Source organism: Tetrao urogallus (assembly GCF_951394365.1).
Source record: "Tetrao urogallus genome assembly, chromosome: 6".
NCBI lineage: Eukaryota > Metazoa > Chordata > Aves > Galliformes > Phasianidae > Tetrao > Tetrao urogallus.
Genome location: NC_136819.1, coordinates 17882003 through 17909027, shown reverse-complemented (window position 1 = coordinate 17909027; position 27025 = coordinate 17882003). Strand labels below are relative to the sequence as shown.

Here is a 27025-nt window from a genome sequence, read left to right as displayed (position 1 = left end):
TGTTCCATTATAATGCAGCAAGCGAACAGCATGAGCCTCTCTTGGACCATACAATGTAAGACTCAACCAAAAAATGCTTCCATTTTACTTACAGTGCACAGAAAACGTACTACTCCCCCTTAGAGAACAAAGTGTCACTAACAAAACTGATGACCAAAAGGTGATGAGACATTAGTGAAACATAACCATGAAGTGGACCAAAACCCATGCATCAAACCCACACAGCCCACAGTCTGAAGATATTCTGGGTAAGAAAGGAAACGGGGATTCCTGCCAAGATCCAGAACTTGACACAAAGGCAGACACACAGAAAAAGAGAAAACATTATTTGTTTTCATATTTCCTGATGAAGACATTGAAAATGATGTAATCTTGATATCTGGAGAGGGCCAAGATTTCATCCTAGAATTTAAGAGCAATTTATTTTCCTCCACGTGTGATTAAGTTTGCAAGCATAAAGTAAAAGTTATATTAAGGTTTTCTAAAGTTTTCACAATTCATTTGCTGTCTTTTTTTTTTTTTTTTAAATGAAAATGTTCTGTTCATTTATTTGGTGTTTATCAGCTCAGTGAGAAAAACTAAACAATGGAATAAAACAGAATTAAAATTTAATATACCACTTCTTCAGGCACTGATATATTTAGAAAAATAATATTCTGTATGAAAAAAAGTTCTTATTTTACCAAAATATTTGGAACAATTATTTATTTGGATACTGTCTTTTAAGGTATCTGCTATCCCGTGAACTTAAAAAAAAAAAACCACAACATCATAAGCTGCTAATTGTAAGCTTTATCATATACTCTATCTTGGTTGGTAATTACTGCCAGTTTACAAAAAGCATGACACATTCTTCCAGCTGGGTTTCAAGTCTCATGAATATTCTGTTTATTTATTTAAATAAAATTACTCATGCTCTTTAAAAACTACTTCAAAGGGCTCACTTTTTAATCTAAAATACATTTAGGAGAAAAAAAAATGTTCTTCTCCCTCATCACAGTGATTAGGTCAACACTGGAACTGAAAGGAATGGAGGGCAACTAAATAAATATAAATGAAGTTGATGCAGTTCTGAACTGTCTTCAAATCTGAGATAGCTCTCTCATAATGTCCTTGAACTGTTTGCTTTACTAACCTTTTGGGTTTCTGGAACCTGTATAGCTGTTACTATTTTCTATTATGACTGGCTAATATTCTGTGAAGTGATGTGATAGAGCAACAGTGGTTACAGTGGAACAGGTGCCATAGTGCTGGATCAGCTATTGCTCAATGCATTAATTTGGGAGTCATATGATATTTAAACATTTGAATCAGTTGCAGTGGTTTAAAAAAATTCCAAGCAGTTAAGCATTAATTTTTTGTTTTCATACTGTCACTTTTCAACCCAAACTCTATATGAAGGCAACTTTTCAGTAGCTGCTCTGGCAGACATTCAGACTTGATGTCAGAATATGGACCCATTTGGCCACCAAAGCCTGAAAAAAAGATTACTCTCCAAGGGATGGAAATCTGTTTCATGCCAATACGGAAGCCATAGAGGAGAAGCAGCAACAACGTGTGGGACTAAATATTGCTATTGAATTCCCTGGTTCTATAGCTTGTAAGAGAGCATATGTGACACAAATCAGAGGGGGCTTGGTTAGAGAAAGCTAAGGATCATAGAACGACTGAAGTTGGAAAAGGCCTCTAAGATCATCAGGTCCAACCCACCAACCCATCCCCACCCAAGCCATGTCCCTAAGTCAGATCTCCCTGAGTAGCAGCATCCTTCAAAGAAGCTCCTCTAGCAGCAAAGAAGAAATACAAGAGTTCTGTACACCACTAATACTCATGTCAAGGATATTAGCACTCTAGAACAGCGGATGGTGACTGCACTTTCAGATAACGTAGTTATCTGAAGAAATATTTTAGCATTACAACATGCAACAAGTTTCTGAGTCTGTTTTCTTGACCTAATTTTAGCAGGAGGCTGCCTTCTCTTTACATAAAATTAAGTTGTCTTTCTTATTATCATTCATCTCTAATTGCATTCTTCCAGGAATTATTTATAACACAGACAAACAATTTTATCCTTTATTCCTTGCCTGCCTGCGGGGTCGATTCTTGCCTGCGAAGCCCAATTGACTGTAGACAAAAACACCACAAGACAACTCCTGGCAAGGTGGTTCAGCAAAGTGCTTCAAGGAAACTTCAGAGAGCACAGGAAATCTTTTTGATTAATGTTCTGCAATTGTAGAGGCTTAAAGTACACAACAAAATTGTATTTTGCAGAAAACTTGGCGCTCTAACATTAATGAAAATTAATGCAAGTATAAGCTGAGATATGACTTGACCAGGTGCAAAGCTGAAGAGTGTCAGCTCTCATGTGAGAAGATATCTACTTAGACTAACGCTGTCACCCCAGAACATGACTTGCCAGCTGAAATACTACATCCAGGCTGTGCAGCAATTCCTACAGTACCCTATCAGGACCACCTTGGAAAAGAAACTATTAACTGCTTTTTCTGCTAATCTCTCTGCCTACTAATGGGGCCTTGGGGTCTTGGAAGGGAGTTGGCCCGTGACCTTTTAAACAAGATTTAGGAAGCCAAATGCCAAAATCAGCCAATTACAAAAAAACCTGCATCTGAAATGCTGTTTTTCATGGGAAATCATTATTTGCTGGTTTGACAGACAGGATTGTATCTTGCTAATCTTGAGGCTTTTTAATACTTGTATCCTGTTTGACTCCTCTCCTTTTGCCTATTTATTTTGGAAATTTATGGTGTAATTCCCAGAGGTTTGGATGGCATATCGCATACCCACTTCAATAAACATTCTAGAGTACTGCTTAAATATGGAAACGCAGCAGCACACCCAAAGTGGAGATGTGCCTTAGGAAAAGAGGGAGGGAAGGAAGATGATCTGCATATATCCATGTGTATGCCATTAATTCAGCCACACCAAACAGTTGTAAAATTTACAAATCGCAAAACATTGATTCAATTCAGAAGATAAAAATTTGTACTTAGCAATGACCTTTAGAACTCTGTTCTTCTGAACTGAGCCCTGTTGCTTCATCAGGAACTGAATGTAACCAAAATAGGCATGCTGGTAGCCTCCTATTAGTCACAGCCCTCACGGGTGCAGAACTTGCTGTCACTTTGAGCAGGGATGCCAAGTTTCTGCTACTTAGAATGCCTCAATGTCCCCATCATTGGCAAGATGCTCAAAAGCAAGGGTCTCTAGGTTGACTGCTCTTGAGCTGGAGTCTCTCTCTTCTGGTTTGCAGAAGGATACACATATTTTTTACCATTTACTAACATTTCTGCCTTCTCCTTACTTCATAGGTGACAAAGTCAAGGCGGTTTCTGTAAAGGTTCCAATGACACTGAAGTTGTCAAACTTTTCAGAACATGTGAAATGTAGCCAAATACAGGGTGATAATCCCCACACAGTCAAGCAGTTCTTCTGTTTTCTAAATCTGATCTCTTGCCTAACCTCCTTTAAGAAATACCTCCTCTCACAAACAGAACTTACTGTCCACAGCAAGGACATATAACTCCCTCTACTGAAACAGGTAAGGATTATTAGCTCAGACTCTTCTGAATCTTTATACTACTGCCTTATGATGGTTCCCTCCAAAGAACAGTTCTGATTTTTCTTGTTTGGTCTCCAGAAAATCTCACCCGCTACATCAGCTCTTCTCTCACGTGACAGTTAGGGGACAACTCTCTGAACATTTATTCTTTGGAAAGCAAGCAGAGATTGGTTTTACTGCAACTACAATTCCAAGTTGCTGGACTGCTGGAGATTCTTCACAGTGATGTTAGAAGCTGCCAACGCAATGCAGCTGAGAACATCTGGTAGCAGCATGGGTGTTCTCCAAATAGAACAGCACATATTTAAACTGTGCCAATCCAACCTACGGCTAACACCTTATGAATAAAACTACATTGACTGGCCATCCTGCACTCAAAAGCAACAGGACTTCTCAGTTTCAAGGAACATCCACAAAAAATACATTTCCTATTATTATAATTCCTTTGCGAGTCCATCAAGTCTCTAAGAAAACTGGCCTGTGTTTTCTGCTCAAACACAGTCTGTTCGTAATCTTCTCCAGAGATGTCACATGCTAGCTCTGTCTAGCATTGCAGACATTATAGTGCACCTTTCTTCTATGTCAGCAAATCACAGCACAGCTATCCATCTCTGAGGCACATCTCAGAAAAAGGCAAATTTTAGATTACATCAAGCAAAATATTTCTGGTGAAAATCAAAGAGCAAAAGCAGTGATCCTCTGGGATGCAGCTCACGTTTTTCGTCACCCCTTTTCCAGAAACATGAACTCAAATCTAAGTGGATGATGACTTGGAGGAGCAGTGGTAGATGGAGAAGCTTGTCTTTTTAGAAGATGAAGAAAGAAATTTAATATTTTAAGCTAAAAAGATCTAGATGGATTCCCTTCATTACTTACTTACTTATTTGGGTGGTTAAGCAGCCAAACGGCAATGAAGAACAAATAAAATGCACGTATAACCACCTTAATGTTTAAAACACTCATAGATGGTCCAGAGATGACACTGGATCCAGAAGCATGCCTGAGGTTCAAGTCAGCAATGGAGGAAAAAAAAAAAAAAGAGGAAAAAAAAGAAAAAGATACAAACTATTTTTATAATGGTACTTGAGAAATTTATGAATGGGGTTCTGTGATGTAGTTGCCCGAAATAGCAAAGATTTGAACATGATGACCCTGTAGTTCCTGAAAGCAGCTGGCACACAGGCCGTATGTGCACAGAAGGTTTCCCACTGCTTCTATTCCCCTCCTGCATCATGGACTTTCCCCTCCAAGTTCCGAACAAATATCAGCATTAACATAAGGAAATGTAGAACAGGGCAAGGATAATGAATGTTCCCCTACATACAACAATTCTACCTAGAAAACGTAATGGAAATTTGCAAACTCAGTAGGAAATGCTACTCTTAAACTACTTTCTTCTAAGATGTATTTTATTGGGTTTCTTTCCATTTTTTCCATTCTTCTCTCAGATTTGTATAATCTACACTTTTCTTGCAGAAAGATGCCCCAGACTGCATATGGTATGCCAGCTGAGGATTTTCCACCCCTGAGAAGAATTGTATCGCCATCTCTTGCCTACACCACTCAGTTTTTTCCCCCCACAACATATGATGTTGTGGATTTATGTTTAGTTTGGGACTCCCAGATCCTTTTCTGAGGAACTGCTCTTTATTCAGCTAATTATTCCGACCCAGATGAAACAGTCTGCGCTTGTCTGGTTCTCAGCCCAAGCCATGGGAGCACATCCTTTTCCAGGAAGATAAGCAACAACAAGTCTGTGGTTTAACGATGTAGGATTTAAGGCTGCTAGCACCAGATCCAAAACTCCATAGTCACATAACACAGAATGCAGAACTGTGAAATACACTCACTGTATTGCTCCAGGTTTTTCAAAAATAAGTTTTTGCTGTGGCAATATGGTATCGGCTTTAGTTCATATCTGTTACCAACTGTCCTGCCATAGCCAGCCTAATGTTGCCACAAAAGAACAGAGCTACCTCTAACTCTTGCTTGGGTGCGTTGCTGAATTTGAGAACTGCACATACTCAAAGAAAGTCACACCAGTACTTTGTGTGATCTGATAGCACATAAATCCAGTATCTAAAATCGTGGAAGAAGGGCAAAAGTTCTTTTTTGACATAGCTTTGTAGATACTGGATGAGATTCTTTTCTGTAAACACAACAGTACATCTGATGCAAGATAAGAAAGAGAACTTACAGTGACACATACGCTAATTACACTGAAAAACAATCATCACTCCAGAACAGATAATACTGAGAAATGAATACTGAAGGAAACTTCGATGTACATCTTAGATAACTGTGGTACTTTAAAACTGGATTCTGTTCAAACATTTGAAACATCTCAGTCCGAGATCTACAGATCAGATTGAGAATGTGTTGATGTGCAACCAGATTTTAAAATAAATACATGGTGGAGCAGAATGCAAACACAGATTATTGGTGGGTTTTTTTGTTGTTGTTGCTAAAAAAACCCCTTTCTTCAGCTAGAACTCCCTTTGTTCAAACAGCCTTAAAACCACTTCCACTTCATGTAAGCTAAATCCAGAATTTGCAGTAGCCGTGCTTAACAGGCAATCCTGCAGCCTGGATTTGCTGAGATGTGTGTTGACTCGGTGCAATGTGAGTCGTGAGTGCAGCCTGGGTGAGACTGCTGGCTCCTGCTCTAACCACTTGGCCACAGGGCCTTCTTTACACAGAAGCTGAAAATAAGTAAGTAAAATTAAGGACACAGGACACCAACCATGGAGGAAAACACAAACCTAAGCATGTTTAAGCAGGCAATTTGCCTTGCTGATGCTATGTGAAGATCTCTTAGTTTGGAAAGGAGTGATTCATTGATGAATAACTTGTAGGATCAAGCTGAAGTGTTCCTGAAAGAATCTGTGTTCCATTGATGACAAGGATGAGGTACAACACCACAAAGCAAAAGGACAGAAATGTGGAATACTATTAATTATACTCCTGACTAGCACTAAATTATTTTTCTTTAGCACCCTTCATCAGAACATCACCTATGACATACCTAAAAAGGCTGGAACTGAGTTAAATAAATGAATGCAAGAGCCACCACAGGGAGAAAAAAAACCAACACATTATTCCAAAAGCAGCAGCCATCAGTCCCTCAATCTACACAATACAGAATGCTAATGTGCTCTATTTTTTTTTTTTTTTTTTTTTGCTCTGCAGTCAAACCACCATAAGCAGAATTTCTCACTACTGTGCAACTAACATTCATGTGACTTTGAGAGCCTCTGGTTTCACAAAAAAGCATACAATAATTTTCAGTATACCATGAAAAATTCTGAAAATGGATTCAACACACAGTCAATCTTTTTTTTCCCCACATTTCCAGCTACATTTCCTGTACTGTTACCTTAAAAATTCACAGGAAAGCCCCAGCCAGGGCTATGGGGAACACACATGGATGGATTGGTCCCTACATATATAATAGGTATATATATACATATAGGCTATAGAGTACAAAACAGTATGTGCTCTCAGGATTATTCCACGTGACCAAGCCGTGCCAGCTCCTATGGTAAATGACAAATTTTGTTTTTATGGTAGATTGTAAATGAAACTTAGCATTACATTTAAACGCTTTGGAGCTGGAGAAGATCCCATCTTGCTGGTCCATCCCCAAGAGAGGATTCAATCACACTGCTGGGCAGAGACCAAGCTTGCATCTAATTGCTCCAGGGACAAGCCCAGGACGTGAGCAGATCCATGTTTTTGCACCGTACCACTCACGTGCCCTGAGTTACATACATGCCCTGCAAACTGCAGCTTGTAAAAGGGAAGCAGATTAACCAGCGGCTCTTTTTAACACAGCCAACCTTAAGGACATCTGAACCAAGGGCACAGCTTGGGGCATCAAAGGGGAGACAGGGCACTCTCAATTGCAGACAAGCACGGGCTTTCTGCCACCAAAATGTCCCCACTCCATTCCATCATGTTATTCTCAAAGCAGCTGCTCCCCACTGGTGCTGCCCAAGTGTTTAATTACACTGGGTGAGCATTGTGAGCCTGCTCCTGCCTCTGCCTCACACAGGGAAGGGATGTGTTTGTACCAACCAACCATCAGCACCAGCCCTGGAAACACGTTGCACGGCAAGGCCCAGACAGGATGACGGTGGACATCACCTGCAGCACAACTCTCAGCCCACCCCTTCCCTGGTACAGGGCACCTCCTCACTGCTTGGGCCTCTAGTCAAAACCCAGGAAGGCCCTTGGACCCTTTTGCAAGCACAGCATCTCTGAAGCACCCTGACGAAGCGGCACATGAAATCTGAACACGTATCACTGCAAATGTTGGCTCAACACGCCCTTGTCTTAAGAGGTGAAGGAATCAACTCTTGTTTTCCTTTTCAGGATATAACACCAGCTGGTACCAAGGAAAACAGAGGTGGAAATACTTCTGAAAAGCCCTTTTCAAAACATCTGCATTCACATGCCAGATGACAGAACAAGTTCACACGCTGTATGATGCAGGGAGCAGACAAGGGATTTCTCCCTTCAGGGCAGACATTTTCCAGTGAAGGGACAGCTGGTGTTTCCTCCAATTACCTGCATGCTTTCGCTCAGCTCCAGTGAGTGGAAAACACCAATAGGAGGACTTACAAATCCTGCAGTTTATAACTCTTCTGGCCCACATCTTTTACTTGCATACGAAAATTGAGCAAGACAACTTGCATCTTCTCCTCCTCCCTAACAGAGTTCCTGCATCCCCCGCTGCAGGCTCCTAGGCAGCAAGCCCTGCTCACACAGAAATTTAAAAAACAAAAATAAAAATATCAGAGTTGTAACTACAGCTTTAATTACATACCACTTTCATTATAGTTTTTCTTTTAGTTGCTCTCTTTAGCCTGTTCTCAGTGGCTGCCTCTTGCAGACATTTCCAAACTGTAGCACATGCTTTAGTGACTATCAGTTTCACTTGCTCTTTACTTGACTTTTTCCCCAGCAGTAAAATAGGAGTGAACAGTCTATAAGTTTCTCCCTCGTAAAGCACTGTACAGCAAGTTTAAATGACAACCTTGTCTTCACCACTTTTGGAAAGGCTCAGTGCACCAGTGGGGTTTCACGTAGCACATGGTCCTCCTCCTGAATGAGATAACTAGGCTATGGAAGGCCACAAGAGAAGACACCACAGAGAGCTGGGAAACAGGATGGAAGAGTAGAAGTGAAACATAAGCAGTGTTAGACATCTGTCTCCCATTTTTGTGAGGTTACAGAACACTCACAAGCTCCAAGGGAGAGCTCCTATCCAAGCTAGAAGACTGCTCTGCAGTGGTCTTTCCTGGGTCACTTAAACTCTCTCGATTAATAAATGAACTATCTGCAATTGCCAGTTACACACTCATCTGTTAACTTTCACAAGCAGCTGGCAAGAAATGATAGGGCAGTTGTTTAAAACTGTAAGAATATTACATAAGTTAGTGTTGAAAGCAACAGCGTCATCAATCCCAAGGACAGGCAAAAGCTGCACATCCCAGACCTGTAAGCGGTCAATCGAGTGTTTCAGCAAGAGGATCAGAGAATAGCTTTTGGGTTGGAAGGGACCCAAAAGGTCATTTAGTTCCAACTAGAATGATGAGTGCAGAGTAAAGAGCAACAAGAGGGCCCTAGAGGGGACAGCCCCACTGCCCTGAAGAGCTGAGGCCTCGCAGCTCAAATCACATTCAGTGGAAACCAAGATATGTTACTGACCTGTTGGTTCAGTAACACTACATTTACATCGCTTATGGCCTGAATTCATTTCAGGAGATGCAGCCTGAAGGAACACTCCAGTTTCCCATGGTGGATATCTATGCCCTTCAAATTCAGTAATCATTGCAATGAGCATCTATTTGCCACATCATGGATGTACAACACATCTGTCTGCTTAAGATGGGAACCTCGAAGAGAGCATCTTCCCAGGTGCAGCCTCTCTGGATAGCTCTTATGTTCCTGTGTTGGTCTCTGGAGGACTCTGGTTCCTCCTGCTCCCAAGCTTTTGTTCTGAATGGGAAGCAGGCTGCTGCAGCACAGCTGCTCTCCCTAACTTCGATCACCTCCCTACCCTCCAAGCATGGAAAGTAACAGAGCCAAGAGCACCCTGAGCCTCTCAAGTGATGAGCACAAGCAGGCAGCAAGGCATCAGCTGCACTACTGCTCAGTTTAAATGGTTAAATCTCCTCTTCAAAAGCACCCTTCAGATAATCAAAATTTTAGGCATCTGGTCCATCGTAGCACAGCCATGCGATTTGGGAGCCTGGTCCAGCCCCAAGCCTGAGGCTGGCAGGAACAGCGGTGCTGCAGCTGGCCCTTACTTCCCCATACTCAAGTGTTATCTGACCAAAGAAGGAAAAGGAAGGGAAAAAAAAAAGAGAAAAATCTGGATTCCTGTAAGCAGACCTCGGGGGCAACTCAGGAATATCATCTTTTTCCAGGGGACACTTGGCAGAGCAGGGGTGCTTGTGTTGCTGCCGTGTGTGTGTGTGTGTGTGTGTGTGTGTGTGTGTGTGTGTGTGTGAGTGTGTTGTTTCTTCAATGAAAAAGGGTAAGTATCCAGAGAGGGGAAAAAAAAAAAAAAAAAAAAAAAAAAGAAAGAACAGACACAAAATTAAACAATCTACCTTAAAATAAACTCTGCAGTATTATCTGTCTCTTGTCAAAAGTTATTAGTGAATAAAAGTGACAGACTGTCTCCTAAGATACATTCCATGTCCAAGCGACATACCTAAAGCTTGTCAGAGACTTCCCTCTGTTGATGTGTCTGCTTATCCTTAGTGCCCACGCATCTTCCATTGCAGTGCATTCTTGTATGGTGGAAGCACTTGATTTATTTGCTGAAAGGAAGAGAATACTTTTTTTCCCACCTAATTTTACTCTTCTGATTCTACAGGTCTTTGTTCCTCATAAAACAGAAAAGTTCTCGACTAAAACCAGACTCCACATAATTATTTTTCCTTAAAAATAGAGTCAATAAAGCTAGCAGATGCAAACAAAAAATGGAAACGATCTATCAAATCTAGCAAACAGGTCTTCCTTTGTTGCACATTCTTCACGTTAAAAAATTACTAGTGGTCAGCATTAAAACCAGACAAATTGCACGGTGCTTTGGAGAATAAGGAGAAAAAACAACTCTCGTAGACAAGTTACAGGAACAGATGAACAAGATGTTGCCTCAGTCCAGACAGCAGTTATCTGTTGCGAGCTTGGTGTCTGCTCTCCATCCCTCGCTGAATGTTGCAAGCAGGGTCTCTGTCTAACATTCCAAATCAAAACTGAAAATTCAGACCCGGCCAACTCTGGGGGTTGTTTGAAAACCGAAGTTCAGCCACAGCTTTGATGTGGTTGTGGACTGGGTGCATTCCCATGAAGTTTTAGTTCTTGTTGAAGCTGCAGAAGGGCGGAGCAAGGACACTCAGCACACTCAGGAGGAGAGTTCTACCATGAGGGCAGTGTGGAAAGGGTTTGCTATGTGGTGGTATGTACTGTACAACCAGAAACATTCAGAGATGAAAAAAATAGTTGAAGAGTTGTAGTTCCTGTTAGAATAAACTTTAAATGAAAATTAAAACAAGCTAATAAAGTGAACTGCAGATTGGACAGATTGGGAACAAACCAAACTGCCTGGTTTTCACCCATGCTAACAAAAGAGGAACGTGCAAAGTCACCATGATCCGATCTTCATTTCTTCACAAGAAGCCAACCCATCACCAGACCCTGCATCCCTGTGCTGCATCAGAGGGTCACAGGACACCCTTCCACAGCACTAATGACAGGAGACAGTTCCCACAGTGCCCAAGGCCACCTGGTTGATGGAAAGATATTATCAATTTAACCTTAACCTTCATTTAGACAATGAAACATAATTTTTTTCTTTTGTTTCTTCATCTACTTGTTGTTGGGAAACAACATGAACTGTGCCTTCTTCATATTGGCAACACCCACTTTATTTACGTTTAATGTAATGCAACTTCTATGGTGCCAGATAACAGCCATACACTTCTTACCCATCTCTGTGACCAGCCCATAGCCCGAAGTACCTGCAGGTCTCTGCCATTTTCAACTGCTCTACAGAGCACCCAAATATCAGCAGAATGCTTCTTCACCATACCGCACCATCCAGCTGCACAGCCAGTCTTCAAATCGCAAAGGAAGATCCCCAGCATCCTCCCAAGGTAGCACAGAAAGAAGATGGCTCATGGCTCAGCCCCAAGGAGCCCCCAGTCACAGAGGATTTCAGCTTTTGATATGGTTACATTAAAATCCTATCTGCCTCTGTGACTTCAATGAAATTTTTGCGTTCTGCATCAAAACCAAAACTGGCAAACGAAAACAAAGAACTTGACACCTACAGCCTCCAATACACAAACAACTGATTGTTTCCATAGAAAATTAGAGAACAGAGAAACTGAAGTAACTCTAGGAAAAAAAAAAAAAAAAAAAAAAAAAAAAAGAGAATCCCTAATTTTGTAATAAAGGCCACGTGGTCTGCTTTGCTGAGCATAGGACTGGAAAGGTATAACCACTGGCTTTAACCAAGTATTACTGCTGATGCCATCCATGGCTATGAGCCATTTTCCTCCACCTCAGGACATGTTCCTGGGTCTCAGTCAATGGGAACTCCAGGACTCACCTTACTTAAGAGAACATAAAGGGAATCAAATACTGAACACTTGATCTGAACTCAGATCAAACACAGAGCAAACTTGCTTCAAAGCAGGAACTCAGGAGAAATACAAAAGAAAACCAACATTATTGCCTGAACTTAAGATGTTGAACTACAATCTCTTATCTGTACACATTTAAACCATTTTGGTTTGAGTCGTACACATTTATTTATACTTCAAATTTGGAAAAAGCTCCGTATAGCAAACACATAATGGTAATGGCACATGGAAGTTAGATATTACAAACATCTTTTGTGAGATTTAAATCACCACTACACCACACTCTGAATTCTAACCTAATTTGGTAACAAGCCAATATTCTGAACACTATCCTACAAACAGCATGATCCCAAACTCAACTTCGTCTCCAGAGCCATCACCATAAGCAAAAAGTCTCCGAAAAATAACCCTGGGATTGAAAGTTCACACAAGGAGGAGTGCTTGCAAAGGCTTTGGATGCAAGCTGAAACCCCACTTAGTTACAAATATTTTATTGTGGAAAAGGATGTGGAAACACAAAATAAGTTAAAGTGATAAAGAGACCTGAATAGAAAATCTGTGGTTATAAATGGAACAGTTGCAGTAAGCAGATAGTTCTGTACATCCACATCTGTTCCAGTTCAAAACAGTTCATGTGAACCAGGGGAAGAAACTATTTTTTCTTTTAGCTCCACTGCTCTGGACCTATCTGCTTCAGGCTAGGGCAGGGATTAGGAAGAGGGAGAAACCACCACTGGTGCACTGGCTCACTGTTCAGAGTTTTAACGAGATGGAGCAGTCCCTGCACATCTCCCATTGCCTTCACCCTCTTCCCCCATTTAAAACACTTTCCAAAGAGAGCAAAAGCATTTGCAAATACTTAAGGCAATTAAAGCTATTTGTTTTTGCTAAAAACCAAGACATTGGTAACTTAACAAAACCTCTGTTTTTGCTTCTCTACTCACAGATAGTTTCTGTTTCACAACTATCCCTTCTGGGGCCACTTTGATGATAACGTGGGAAAAGCAGGCAGAATAGCCAAACAGGGAAATAAATATATAAAAATAGCGAGGCTGCTCCAGAACTCATTCAGGTTCCAGAGGAGCTCAAATTTCCTGCCTGTGGATGTCTGAGACACTTTCCCTCCGTGCCCAAGTTCAGTCTCTGTTTCTGTGATGGCCTGTTTTCTCCCCTTTTGGAATCTTAAAAATAAAATAGTAAGAAAGAAAGCGTCTGGGAAAAGGATGCAGTGCAGGGAGCCATGATATCAAACTTGGCACAAGCTGAAGTTGGCTGCCCATTTTATATTGACAACGACACCAAACTCAAGAGGAAGGACCCTCCCCTGCAATAATCTGGTTATGAGAAATATTTTCCTACTTCCATGATTAAATGACAGCCTTCATGCACCCTTCACACAGTGCCTGATATTTAAATGTCTTAACAAAAAAATAAAATAAAATTTAAAATAATTAGTTGCTCACACAGAGATTGAAATACGTTCACTAAGGTTCCTGAATTTATTTTCCACTTGCAAAAACATAAAAGCTTCCTGCAAGTGAGTCTCCATAGGAAACTCCTGCAGCTGACAGACCACATGCACACGCCAGTCAATACAAAGTAATTGCTGGACTAGAATCAATTGCAGGCTCCCAGGAACTGCTTCAACTGGATTTTACTTGAGAGATTTAGTGCTGTAACTAGCGAGATGCTGAGCTCCTCAGATACCACTAGATGTGTACATCCTTGCCAAAATGAAGACAAATGGTAAAACTCACAGTGTGCTAGAGCAGAGCTCATCAGAAGCCACCCGTGAGGCACGGGACCCTGCGCATTGCCACCCTCCATCTCTAAAGAACATCCTCCACCTTCTTCTTCCATGAAATAATTCTCCAAGCTCCTCAGAGAGATGCCTAAGTGAAGGAGCAGGATTTCACATCAAAATACTGCTCGCACAGAATGGCAAACATACTACAGGTTTCCCTCAAAAACCCAGAGGCACGGATGCTAGCAAGACAAACAGTTGCCCACTTTTGCCAAAATCAGGGCTATCTGCCTGCTTAAGTGCTTTACTGGACAAGGGCCAGAGGGCACAGCAAATTGCAGGATGCAGCCCCTATAAACTATTCTGAGAAAATATACTGAAGAGAAGAAGGGAAAGCTTTCATTAATTTATATTATAAAGACAACAAAGATGTTGTTTTGGAAACAAGAGTCTAGCTGTTTTAACTGGAAATTTGCTAGCACAATGCTACAAGGACAAAGCTTAAAAAAATAAAGTAATTCATCCGCCACTTAGAAACTATTAGCCTTAAAAGACAGATTTGATGTCTGTGCCTTTGATATGATACTAGGATGCTTAAAATCTAAACTCAAATCTATTTCTGCTCTTCCATTGGTAACAGGTATGTGTTGGGTTTTTTTGGGGGTGGAGGGGGGGGTTTAATTATTATTATCCATCTACTTACTTATCTTGCCAGATGAACTTAAATGTGGCAAATTAATTGATAATACTCCAATTGCAACACACAGAAGACAGGCTATTAGAGTGGTATTGATGTGCAGCTATCTTGCTGTAGATGATCAGTTGTTACTCTTAGCCATTCATTCCTCAAGGAAAGCTCTGGACTGCATATTTAAAATATGAATTATTTCATTTAAACTGACGTGCAGCTGTTCCCTGCAAAGTAAGCAGCAGAGAGATCCAGCATGGCCTGATAAAACTCAGCTCTGGACAGCCTGACCCCATTTAAGTGGGGGGTAGACCCACACCACTGTTTCTTCCACTCCCAAAACCCACATAATACATGTGGCTACGCCCTGGGCAAGCGTTATGAGTTCATCAAGTGAACTGAAATGACAATTCTTGCTTTTGTTACCTGCCAAACGCCTAAATTCAACATAGTAGTTCCTGGTATATAAAATAAGTTCTGCTGCAGCAAATGGAAACAATGAGAAAGGAGGCAATGGGCTCTCTGAAAGGCTCCCTGAAGGCTATAAAGTCTTTTAAGATCTGTGGCTAAAGAAATATTTTGCACTTGCATGTACAAAAGGGCTAGTACAGGGTGTCTGCACTCAGCCTTTGCCTCTCAGCCTGGCTTCCCACCACGTGAGCTAAAGGAGGACACGCTGCACATCCTCCCGTACAATTGTTACAGGATCTGTTCCTATTATGAGAGCCCAAATGTCCTCTGGTGCCTCAAGGCACACAGGGTGAAATAATTCTACAAAGTGACTGAATTTGAAATACCAGTCTGTAGCATAGAAATAGTTGTCCTTGATAGCTGAGGTATGTCCTCCTGATGTACCTAAAGATGTTCTCTCTTCTTTTCCAGCCAGTCTCAGCTATCTGCCAAAGGGGTTATTGACAGCAATTGTGAAGAGGAAATAGCACTTCAGATCTACGTCCCCATCAGTGTCAACACTAAACCCTAGCAAGCTGTTCACACACAGACTTAAGGAACTGACAAACACAACTCTGATGCCTGCATCCCTGGAAAACTATGACATTGCAACAAGATATTCGGGACTCAATACTCAGAGAATCACTGAATGAACTGGGTTGGACGGCATCTTAAAGACCGTCTAGTTATGACCCCAGTGGACAGGGACACCTTCCACTTGATCAAGTTCCCCAAATCCTCTTACGAAAGGCTTTCATTTAACTCAGAGTAACTGTAAACATGCATCCAGAGCAAAGGTTGTTGGTTTTGGAAGCTTTGTGCTGTTTTAATTAACAGGATAGTAAAGAGTGAAGAATGCAAAGCTTTGGCAATATCCAACTGAACAGATCCCAAAAAAGCATTCACATTCACCAAGCAATCTCACAGCAGCTCCAAGAACAGCTGTGGATGAAGGTAGACAGGTAGAGTTCATAATGAAAGGAGAAAGAGGGGAAGGAAGTAAAATTTCCCTAAGAAACAATACAGATGTGGTACACATGGAAATGAGGCAAGTGTATGTATTGGCAAGGTTAGAAAAGATACAGGGATAGCAAGAGGAGCACGGGAATGTAATGCCATCTCCTACAACATACAGCATCAAGTGTTACACCCCAAACAGACTGCCCAGACTTTCAATAGAGCTGAATTGAATGCATCTTCGGAAATGAAAATGAAGGGTTTCTCAACTCGTGTCTTCTATACAATCAGTTATTCTGATTAAAGACGGGAAATATGGAATATTTGGACATTCACCCTGCATTACTCTGCTTGGGAGAAAGCCCTCTTCCTGCATAGGACACCAAACCAGTCCTATTATCCACACCATGATATGTGGATACACTAAGATTCAAACAGCGCAGAATCAAACTGTTCAGTATACCTTATAAGGTGCTTTTCTTATTTAATTTACGTTATAATATGCTTTATATACCCCAAAACGTGCAGATACCCTTCTTCACAACAGAGAGGCCCTCCCAAGCTACGCCATATCATAGAATCTTATGTCCTGGGGTGAGAAATAATGCTTAGCATGTTTTAGATCAGATACTAGACATTTCTCACAAGTTAAAAAAATTACCACACTATGATCCACAGTACAGAGCAGCCTTTAATTCTAGTAGGCAATCAATCATCACAGAAGGGAGATCATTTCCCAAAAAAAACCCAATAACACTAATTTATTTTCAGATCTGTTTGATTCAAGTTTATGATTTGTCTGGGACGTGGAATCAACAATATGATGAATTGAATACATCTCCTGAAAGACTAAATTTATTAAAGTACATTGCTTGAGCTGATTAAATGAAAGCAACCATTGGTTTGGACATCGGCTTGATCAATAGTAGGGATAATGCTGGAGAAATAATTAACTGGAACCTCACTCGGGTTTTATCATTTTAAGGATAAACTAAGGTGATCACTTTTTCACTGCCTCTTCACACACAAGGCCTCTGCAGCACAGCCCAGAGCCATCCCTGCCTGTCCTTATTCCCATCCTTGCTTCGCAGCTCCCACACTCAGCTGGAAACCAGGATAAAGCCTGGCTCCAAGTCCTCACTCAGTGTCTGGGGCTCAGCTCTGTTTATACTCCTGTGAGCTGAAGAATGACGATGACTAGTAGCTATATAGATAAATAAAGTATATTAAGTCACAGGAAGTAAAAAGGGAAAACTATTAATTTATTTTTAGAATCCTGTTCTTGCCATTCATCAAAAAAGAACATTCAAAAGTATGCAGCAAGATACAAGCATCTGGCTGAGGTTGGCTGACCACATACCAGCATTCAGACTACACACAGAGCCATTTTCCTTTTTTGGGCCAGGCAGACCTGGTGCCAGAGAGCACAGGACACTGACAATAACGGGGCAGTTCCAGCAGACGTGGGGAACAGCCTTTCCACCAGCAAGCTACAGCTGTGTGGGCATGGCCGAGGCTCCCCATCTTTCCAGTGGCTCCACAGTCAATTCCTCCTTATGGATATACCGTGTTACTACCAGTACATCCCAATCTGCTACACCCATGCCATCTACTAACAGCATCCAAAACTAAATACAGGGCAGAAGACCTTGATGCCTAGGTCAGCTCCTCCAGACGCAGGCCACGTCAACATCAAGCAAAACCAAACGCATGATGTATTGTGGAGCTGGATGCTCAATTCCCCAAAACCAAGCAGCAAATGCAGTACGCCCACACAACCCTTCTTCCCATCCTATTGCCAAAATAGCATGCATACATCAGTAGAAAGCCTTTTCAAGACAATAGTGCCACAACACACGGTGATGAATTTAATGGCATTTGCATAAAAGCTTCCATCTTTTGCAGTCTGCAGTAGATTTTTTTTCCGGGCAGTCGTACCAGAAGCATAAAGTCATGCCATATTTTGAATCTATGCCTGCCAAAATCCGGGAAGAATTGCAAAGCACACTCATTGACATATCCTGCAGTACATTGCCAGCCAAGATGCTATAGTACAAATGAACGGACATAAATAACAGCACAAGATCCACTTCTGCCACTCTTCTTATACCAAAGGAGCAAAAACCCAACATGTAGAGAGAAGCTTCACCCCAAAACCTCCACATCAGAGGTCTTATTCTTCTCAAGAAGAATTATAGGACTGCCACTGTATTGTGCTAAAAAAAGCTTTAAGGTGACTCCAGAAGACTGAGCATTCATTACTTGTGCCTTCACAATATTGCTGAAGCCAGCCACTGCTCAATTTCTGTATATACTTTTTCAAAGTGCACCCTCAGTCTGCACTTTCAGTTGCCAGCCTTTTCCCTTTTTTACTGAGTGCTGTAAAATGTGTTTTTCTCTCTGTGGGCAGTTTTCCTTGGAGAACCTTCCTTATCACACACAGATGCCTATCACATATTCCAAGTTTGTTCTGCAAGTGGTGCATGAGCTGATATCAGCAAGTACATGAGGCAACAAATATTTGCAATGTGTTTAGAAAACAAAGTGTTTCCTCCTCATAGTGTATGCTCCCTCTGCATAGGATACAAACAGTGGGAGAGGTAAGGCATCAGGACCAGCAGCACAGAACTTGCAACCACTGAAGCCAGGATATAAAAAAAAGTAATTTATAAAAATTAAAAGAAACAGTTAACACCTGCACACTACTTAACCTTTCCACAACACGTTTCAGATTTTAAAACTCCCTCAGAGCACTTTCAGTTGTGCATAAAAAGTCATAGACTCGTGTCAGTTTACAAAAAAAAAAATTGCATTTTTTGGAGTGCAGTCAGAGAGGACAATTTTGATGATTATGTATATTATTAATATTCCACTCAGAGGAGTAAGAACACACAAGCCAGCTCTCGCATTGACTCAGAGCTGCCAAGAACAAATCAGGTATGCAGATACGGCAATGGGCAAAGATGCTGCAAGGAGATGGCACGGGATCTCCATCCTTCCATCAGGTCAGATCTGGAAATAGCTTCCATAGCAGCTGGAAGCACAGACTGCCAGGGAAAGGCTCAGAGATGGGAACTGGAAGAAAAGGGAAAGCAGCAGAACCTGGGGCGGCAGTGAGGCTGAGAGCCCTGGGGACAAGCCAGTATGGCAGAGTGTGACACGGAGTGTGTGAAGAGCGGGGATACAGCCCAGCTGTCCCAGGACAGTGGCTGAAAGAAGGCGAGGGAGCACATGGAAGGGCCAGCCTCCCCTGCTGGGCTGCAGCACCACTCTCAGAGGCATTGGGGTGAGGGTAGGAAACTGAAGGCCAAGCCAAATAAACACATCTCTTCTTCCCGTGGGTGCACAGGGGCAGGCCTGGGGCAGAGGCTGTGACTAATGCAGCTGAGGCTGCTCTGCTTCCTGCGCCTGGGAGCGGGACGGGTGGCTTCTGAAAGGCCTGCGCGTGCCATAAATTACCTTGTGTGACAACCGAGGCATCACCGCCTTGTCGCTCTTCAAAGCGCTGGAAATAAGCTGCACGTTGCTGCTGACATCACCCTGTGATGTGACACCAGCCCAGCAGCCGGCATGGGGTGGCTTAGCATCGCAGAATGTGGTGGTGCCATGGGTTCCCACTGGGCATTCCTAAAAACTGGTCATTGGTACAGCTGCCTGTGGAACATACCAAGCTGAGGGCTGACCCATACAGTGACTGAACAACTGTGTGGAATGAAGCAGGGGGAAAACGAGCGAGCTCCGTGCTCCTCAACCTTTTGCACAGTAATGCTCTGAAGCCTATCCTGTCCACCACAGTCCCCTCTGCTCTTCCCTGCCCACAAACTGATCCTAATTTAAAACCAGCTGTATTTTCCAGCCACAGCATGTCCCTAAGCATTTCCTTTTCTCAAAATCACCAGAAGCCAAAGGGTGTAATTAACGTCAAAAGGGCCGTTTTTGCCTTGTGGATGCCAATACCGCCCCTTCCCAGGGCCGCTCTCCTGCCTGCTCACTCTGCCTCCTCATTCCCCATCCCCTCTACATCTCTGTGGCCCAGCCGCAGAAATTAATAAGTTATTAGTACAAATTAAAATATTACATTAATGATGTACGTGAGCGCAAGTTACAGAGCTGGAAAAGAAGTCCTAATTAAATCAATATGGTTATTAGTCCCTTGTCATCTCTGATTAATTATTAGCTTAATATGCTTCATCATTTTTGCTGTTAATAGAATTGTTGCAGCACTACCACAGGGAGATGGGTGCTGCAGAGGAGTTGATGGAGCCGTGCTGGGGGACCCTGCTCAGGCATGAGTGAAGTAATCCTGAGAAAAGAGGGGGAAACACCTCGCTTTCGCATACAACAGCCTCATCACATAAGAACTCCCATCGTTTTCAAAGGGATCCAGCTGTTCTTTCAGGGGCTTTTTAACTGTTGATATGCAGGGGATGACGGCACCACTGTGCCAAGCCGCACCCCAAGCACTTGTCCCAGTGCCCCCATGCCTTACACTGGCAAGATGATCTACTCTAGATCTTTCCCCAACCAACACAACACTGCCTTTTCAGCCACTTCTGCCCCAGCCCTTTCTTCACACATCCTGGTTGCCCAGAGCGCAAGGAAGGAGCAGGCAGCAAGTCAGGAGCCATCACCTTCTGTGCTTGGGGCTGTGGGCAGGGCAGGGGCCGAGGACCCCAGCCTCTTCTGCTACCTACAGAACCAAAGACGACATACCAAGGTCATCATCCAGCTCATTCCTAGAAAAACATGAAATAGTCTTTAGGTAACTCCAGCTGTATGGCAATACACCTCTCCTTCACTTTTTTTTTTTTTTTTTTCCTTCTCTCCTGCCACCCTCCCTCTGATACCAGCTTTTCCTAACTCTGTCCCACCCCGGCTGCCTGCAGCAAGGCTTTATAGGGATAAAGACCTGGTGCAATACAAATCTCCACCTGATCCTCCTCCAGCAACAAGTGCAGAACATGATCGAGGACTGACCAGGGCTAGCATTGCACTGCAGCGCATGGATCCATCAGGAGCTTCATCCCATAAATAGCTTCACAAACATACTCTTTGGGATACGATACCAACAGGAATATGGGTGTGCTTCCAGGAGCAAAGCTGCTCCTTGAACTCACTAACGAAGCTGGTGCACTGTATTTGTGCTGCTGATGGGTGATTAAGAAATTAAATAGAGAATGCCACCGCAAATCATTATGCTGAGTTCCTCGCAGATAAAGTGCCACTTGAACTTCCCAGGACTCGCCCTACCGCTGCCATTACGTCAGGATAAATGGCCACTTGCACAAAGCCAGAGCTTCGCAGTGCCAGTTTTGTCCCTTGCCCTCCTACGGCCATCCCTGATAACACCTCAGCCTCCATTCCACAACACACAGCACGGAGGACTTCCACCTCCTCCATTCAACTCAGAACATGGGGCAGGCAGAATTCAGCAACCTCGTTCCCCAGTGCTGAGCTGCACAGCCCAGCTGCGCCATATCACAGACTCAGAACCTGTTCCCTTCTCCTCCTGGTTGCTCCACCAGCCCATGGCGTACGGAGCATTTCAGAACTGGGCTGAGCTCCAGTTGAATGTTTGGCCATGTAGTGAGGAGACTCCAGGATAACGGTTTTCATGGGAATCCAGAAAGAAGGAGTAAAGAAAAGGGCTCCCCACGCTATTTTTAGCTGCAAACAGTAAGATTTGGAATTTTGATTGTGAAGTATGGAATTCACAAATGGTGCCACACTAAATTTACTGCATTTATATACAATTCTGCAGGATAACCAAGGGGGTTACAGCATGATCCTGGTTAGCATCTCAGCCCTAGCTTTATAGCCTCTAAACCAGGAGAAAAATGCGTTCAGTAAATAGTGCTTGTGAAATTTGTGCCCCAATGCGTGCACATGAGGATTTTCTGCACGTGGTGTATATGCGCATGCATGCTATCTTCTACAAACGCGTGTGTCAGTGCATGTGTGCACCCACAGCCACCGAGCTAGGATTTATTTCCACAGCGAAGCCAAGGAAATTCCCACCCCCTACCATTTAAGCGCTTGGCTCTTTGGCTCAAAACATTCTGCAACTTCTCAGCCAAGGAATGTATTTTCCCTTTCCAATATATATAATTTATTTTGCTGCACACGTTAGTTAATGATTCAGAGACACACCATTAAGCCAGTGCTGTGAGGACACTACCGAGTGGCTGAGCAGACCCATTTCATTTTGTGAGACCTTTTTTGCTAGCCTGCCGCGGCACAGTGTGAAATGACAGCAGCCACTGAATCAAGGGTTTGTCTCATCTACTTCGTACTCCAGCAATTTTTCATAATTAGCCTCGCTTCCTGAGGCTAGATGAGCTTTTAATTACTACATTAACGTAGATAAAGACGACTTTATGCCGCTCTACGCTTCTGGGGGGTGGGGTAAGAACGCCGTTTTATTTCCCTACTACTTTGCAGAGATTACTCCGGGATCCGTAACACCGCTCGGCACCCCGCAGGGCAGCACCACCCGTAACACCGCTCCCGCAGCGCAGCGCGTCCCGCTCTCTTCTCCCCGCCGCACACTTACGTGGTCCCCACGGCGCGGCGGCAGGCAGCCTGTGCAGGTGGATCTCATCCTTATCCATCGCACGTCGATCCCCGCAGCCCGGCTGAGGTACCAAACTCAACTTGCCAGGGTTCCTCCTCCCTCCCTTTTTTTTTTTTTTTTTTTCTCGTCCCTTTTATCCTTTTCCTCTTCCTCCCCCCGTTCGGTGCACGGGGAGGGCTCGCTCACCCGCCGAGCGGCACCGCGCAGCGCCCCGCCGCCCCCCGGCCGACTTTAAATAAGGGCGCCGGGCGCCGGCCCGCCGGGAGCGCGGCCCTCCGCGGGGAGCCGGCCCTCCGCGTCACGCCGCCGCGCTCCCTCCCTCCTTTCTCCCCTCCCTTCCTCTCTCCCCGCCCGCGCCCCCCGCCCCGCGCAGAGCTCCGCGCCTACCTGCGCGGCGACGGCGCTGCCCTGACCTTGGGCGCCGGAGGGACGGCGGCAGCTGCGGCCGGGCGGGGGCAGCGCGGCCGACAAAGGTCAGCGCGCCCGCGGTGCCCGGCGAGAGCGGAGCGGTGCCGCAGGGGTTCGCCCGAGGCCAACCTTCGCCCTGCCCCGCGTGTGCCGGCTTTCGCTGCGCGCAGCCGGCGAGGGATGCTCGGACGCGCTCAGCTGCAACCTGCCGGCCCCCGTGTCGCTCCGGTCCCGCTCTCGGCTTTCCTGTGTTACCCAAAGCGTACTGCGTTGTGGCTCCGGGAGCCGCTAGGTTTTGAAAGTTTTCAAAACTTTCAACTTTCCTGGGAAGATCTGAGATTTGATGCGGTGGGTAGAGAATACATCAGTTAAACATCAAATAAACGCAGGAATTTACTCACACGGGCTTCTTCGTGGACTACAGTCCTTAGAGGCTTCAAAACCGAAGCAGGATGCTTTTAGGCTAGGTTTTATATCTTTTTACTTCATAATTTTAGCACTTTTTTTTTTTTTTTTGAGAAAGCTTGGATTTAATCTATTTTTAGAATGCACATTTTAGTTTACTATTTATTAGCTTATTATTAACAGAAGAGCAGATGAATAGATGGTGCTGTACAAAGCTCCATGTACCAGTTTGCCTTGCCAGAGATCAAAGGCGCTTGAGAGCAAGATCTCCTACTTACAACTACTTTGTTCTGGACTGAGTTTTGCAGCAGAACCAAATGTAGGTACAAGCCCAACCTATATATTTGTCTCATGAATACAAAACACAAAGAAATCTGGAAACGATGCTGGATTCCAGCATCCTATCTCACTGTGACCACAGGCTCCTCTGCTGCCCACGGCTGGGGAGGCACATGGATGGGCACTTGGCAGGGCTGCACAGCTGGCACAGAGCTGGGTGCTCACTAGAACGTGGCCCTTGCTGCCCATCATAGAATCACTAAGGTCAGAAAGACCTCTAAGACTGTTTAGTCCAACAATCAACCCATCACTCATGCCCACTAAATCAAGTCACTCAGTGCCACATCTGCCCTTTCCTTGAACACCTCCAGGGACTGTGACTCCATCACCTCCCTGGGCAGCCTATGCCAGTACATCACTCACAATAAGAGGCCAGCCTCCACCTTGCTACAACCTCCTTTCAGGTCATTGTAGAGAGAAATACAGCTTCCCCTGAGCATCCTCTTCCCCATCACCCTATTGAAAGCCACACCAAAGGCCAGCTGAGCCAAAACATCATTTCATAATGAGGTTTAGGAAACTTTAGTCTGACAGGCGGCATGTCAAAAATTGAGGTTATTCTCCAGCTAAACACATGAAATAAAAATTAAGCAGTAGACATTAAGCACCTGAACAAGGCTGGAGCATAAGTGTTAAAGAACAATATTAAAAAATAAAAAAAATGGCCTAAAAAAAATAAAATCAAACTATAGTAATTGTATGCAGTTATTTCAGAAGGCCCTGGCCTGGCCCAATTTTCATAGCAGTGGAAACCTCCAAGCACTGCCCCCACAGCACCAGGAGGCCAGGCACTTCTCCCTGCTCCATGCAGAAGCCTGAGCAGATCCCTCAGCTGCTTCAGAGAAGCCCACAGCTGGACACAGCTACAGGATGAAAAAAATCACACAGACAGACAAAAGGCTGCACAGCTGCCATCCGCTGGGATGTACCCACACCCTGTGGGCAGGCACATTGCTGGGCTGGCATCAGTCAGGGTGCTGCTGTGCCCAGGATGGCAACTGAGCTGTAGGGACACTCAGGCCATGCGCAAGAGCAGAGGAAAACGTGATTTGTCATTACAAGAGCCGCCGAGCTAAAATAGGCTGCAGGGCTGATAGGAGACAGCGGCTCTGTTGCAGTTTTCCTCCTTGGCATGTGATAAACCCACTGTGCCATCTCAACACATACTTGCAAGAAGAACAGCAAAGGGACAGGGAATCTACTTGTCTGTGCAATAAAACAAAAATGCTTTCCTAACAATTAGGAAGGAGACAGTGCTACTTGGCACCCACACCTACAGTAAGTGCATTTGCTGAAAATATTTATAGTTTGCTCCTGCAGAATGTACTGTGTACCTTTGTAACAACAATAACACAGCTCTCACCTCTTGTCATTTGAAGACAAGCACAGGCTCTGGGTGCTCATGCTGGAGGAACGCTCACTCGTGACACAGCCCCACTGGCCCCAGGGGCAGCCCTGCAGCTACTCACAGTCGCCTTCAGATTTGTTTTCCTGGCTGTTTCACTTTGGAGGCACACAGCGAGGCAGTCCCTGCAGCGGAGACACTCAGATAAGGACCACAGCCCTGGCAGCCACCCAGGGCCATGCCAGCACAGTCACATGGGGAAGGACGAGACCTGGCCGTAGCTCAGCACAGCTGGTCCCACCCCCTGCTCATCACCCACATGCCAAGTAAAAGCAAACGGGTGAGTTGTAGTGTAAGTAGGGAATGAGATACTGGAGAGCCTTAAAAAATCACAGACAGGATCTGTGAGGAAAAGAGGGAGTAGCTGTAACAGCAAAGACATACCCAGAGAAATTGGCAGGTGATAATGCTAAGATAATCAGCTGGTGGTATTTCTGGATACATAGTATTATTAAATTACTCATAACATTAAATACAACCAAACTATGGATACAGAATGTAGCTACATTTCATGCTATTCAACTAAGCACAGACTTTTTTTTTTTTTTTTTTTTTTTTTTTTCTTTTAAGGGATGTGAACCACCCATTGAAATATAGGTTCGAGTGATGTCTTCTGTACAGAGCAGTCTGGCTATAATTTTCAGCTGTGTAAGCTCTTAAGCTCCTGGTTGCTGGAAAGGCATTTGTGGGGAAGGATGTTCTGTTTCTCATCTCCTTCCCTTGCTGCTTACCACTAACATACACTGGTCCTGGGCTGGGGGGATCTCAGGTCTGATGGCATGTGGCAAGTCTCCTGGCTGTGCATTTTGTCTTCACATAGAGCTCACGTATCTAGAACACAAAACATTGTGTTTGTTACAGTCTCATCCAAGTCAAACACAGTTGTGTTGGAATGAAGAAAATACTGCTAAGAACATTATTTCAATCAGTGCACCAATCTTTCAAATGCTTCTGTACAGTACTTAAATATTGCTTCTGTCAACACTCCCTGCTTTTTTTTTTTTTTTTTGGCTTTTAGCCAAAATTGAATGAGAAACTTACTAAAGTTTGTAAACAATATTGTCTGGTGTGCTACATATATGGTCAAAGATAAATGCAATATGATGACTGATGCAAAAAAATATACATATATCTGTTGTTAAAATTCTTCTCTGCTTCATTGTGCCTATGGTAGATACATATTTAAGGTCACCATAGAACCCCTAAATGAGGATGTTTAGGATGGCAATTTTAGGCAACATTGGGCAAGTGAATAATTAGGTTCTCTTAGGAAAAGAACAATTCTGGGACAGAATAGCCTGATTTTGCACATGTAAGAGCTAGTCCCTTTCTCATTTCTGCATGAAACACTTTCTCTAGTTACTATTAGCCACTACAAATGCATGCAGGGTTTTCCTATTAACGCTGCTAAATTTTCCAAGTGTCATTTTCCGAAAGTCTGAGGAACCTCCCACTGCTTCCCACTGTGATTTACAGTTGGAGGTAACACCACCCAAGAGCCTGGCCAGAGCTTTGAAATTAAATTAGAAGATGCTCTAAGCTGTGCTCAGAAACATCGAGAAAGAAGATTTGACTCAGACCATGTGAGTCACAGTTGGTCTCCCGCTCTCCCCTTGCTGCCGATGGAAGGAAATTACAGCAGCCATGGCACTGGCCCAGCTGCACAGGCTAGAGGGTGGGGAACCAAAGCAAAACCCACTCCTTCTCTGTTAACCCTCTACCTTGAGTTCATTCCCCCTCCATTCAATTGGACTCAAGCTGCTGCTGATCAGACTTTCTGATTCTTTTTTCAGATCCTCATCATCACTTTCA

At 43.7% G+C, this 27025-nt stretch overlaps 1 protein-coding gene across 1 annotated transcript in view; it reads right to left on the bottom strand.

Annotated features, from left to right (window-relative positions):
- ANO1 (anoctamin 1) overlaps positions 1-22693 on the bottom strand; it is a gene marked incomplete at both ends in the record, with an annotated part of 70318 nt that extends 47625 nt beyond the window's left edge. The window contains one exon of the mRNA XM_079537512.1: positions 22636-22693. Within this exon, the coding sequence (XP_079393638.1) occupies positions 22636-22693 (58 nt within the window). The remainder of the gene's footprint in view (positions 1-22635) is intronic.
- Between the last annotated feature and the right edge of the window lie 4332 nt (positions 22694-27025).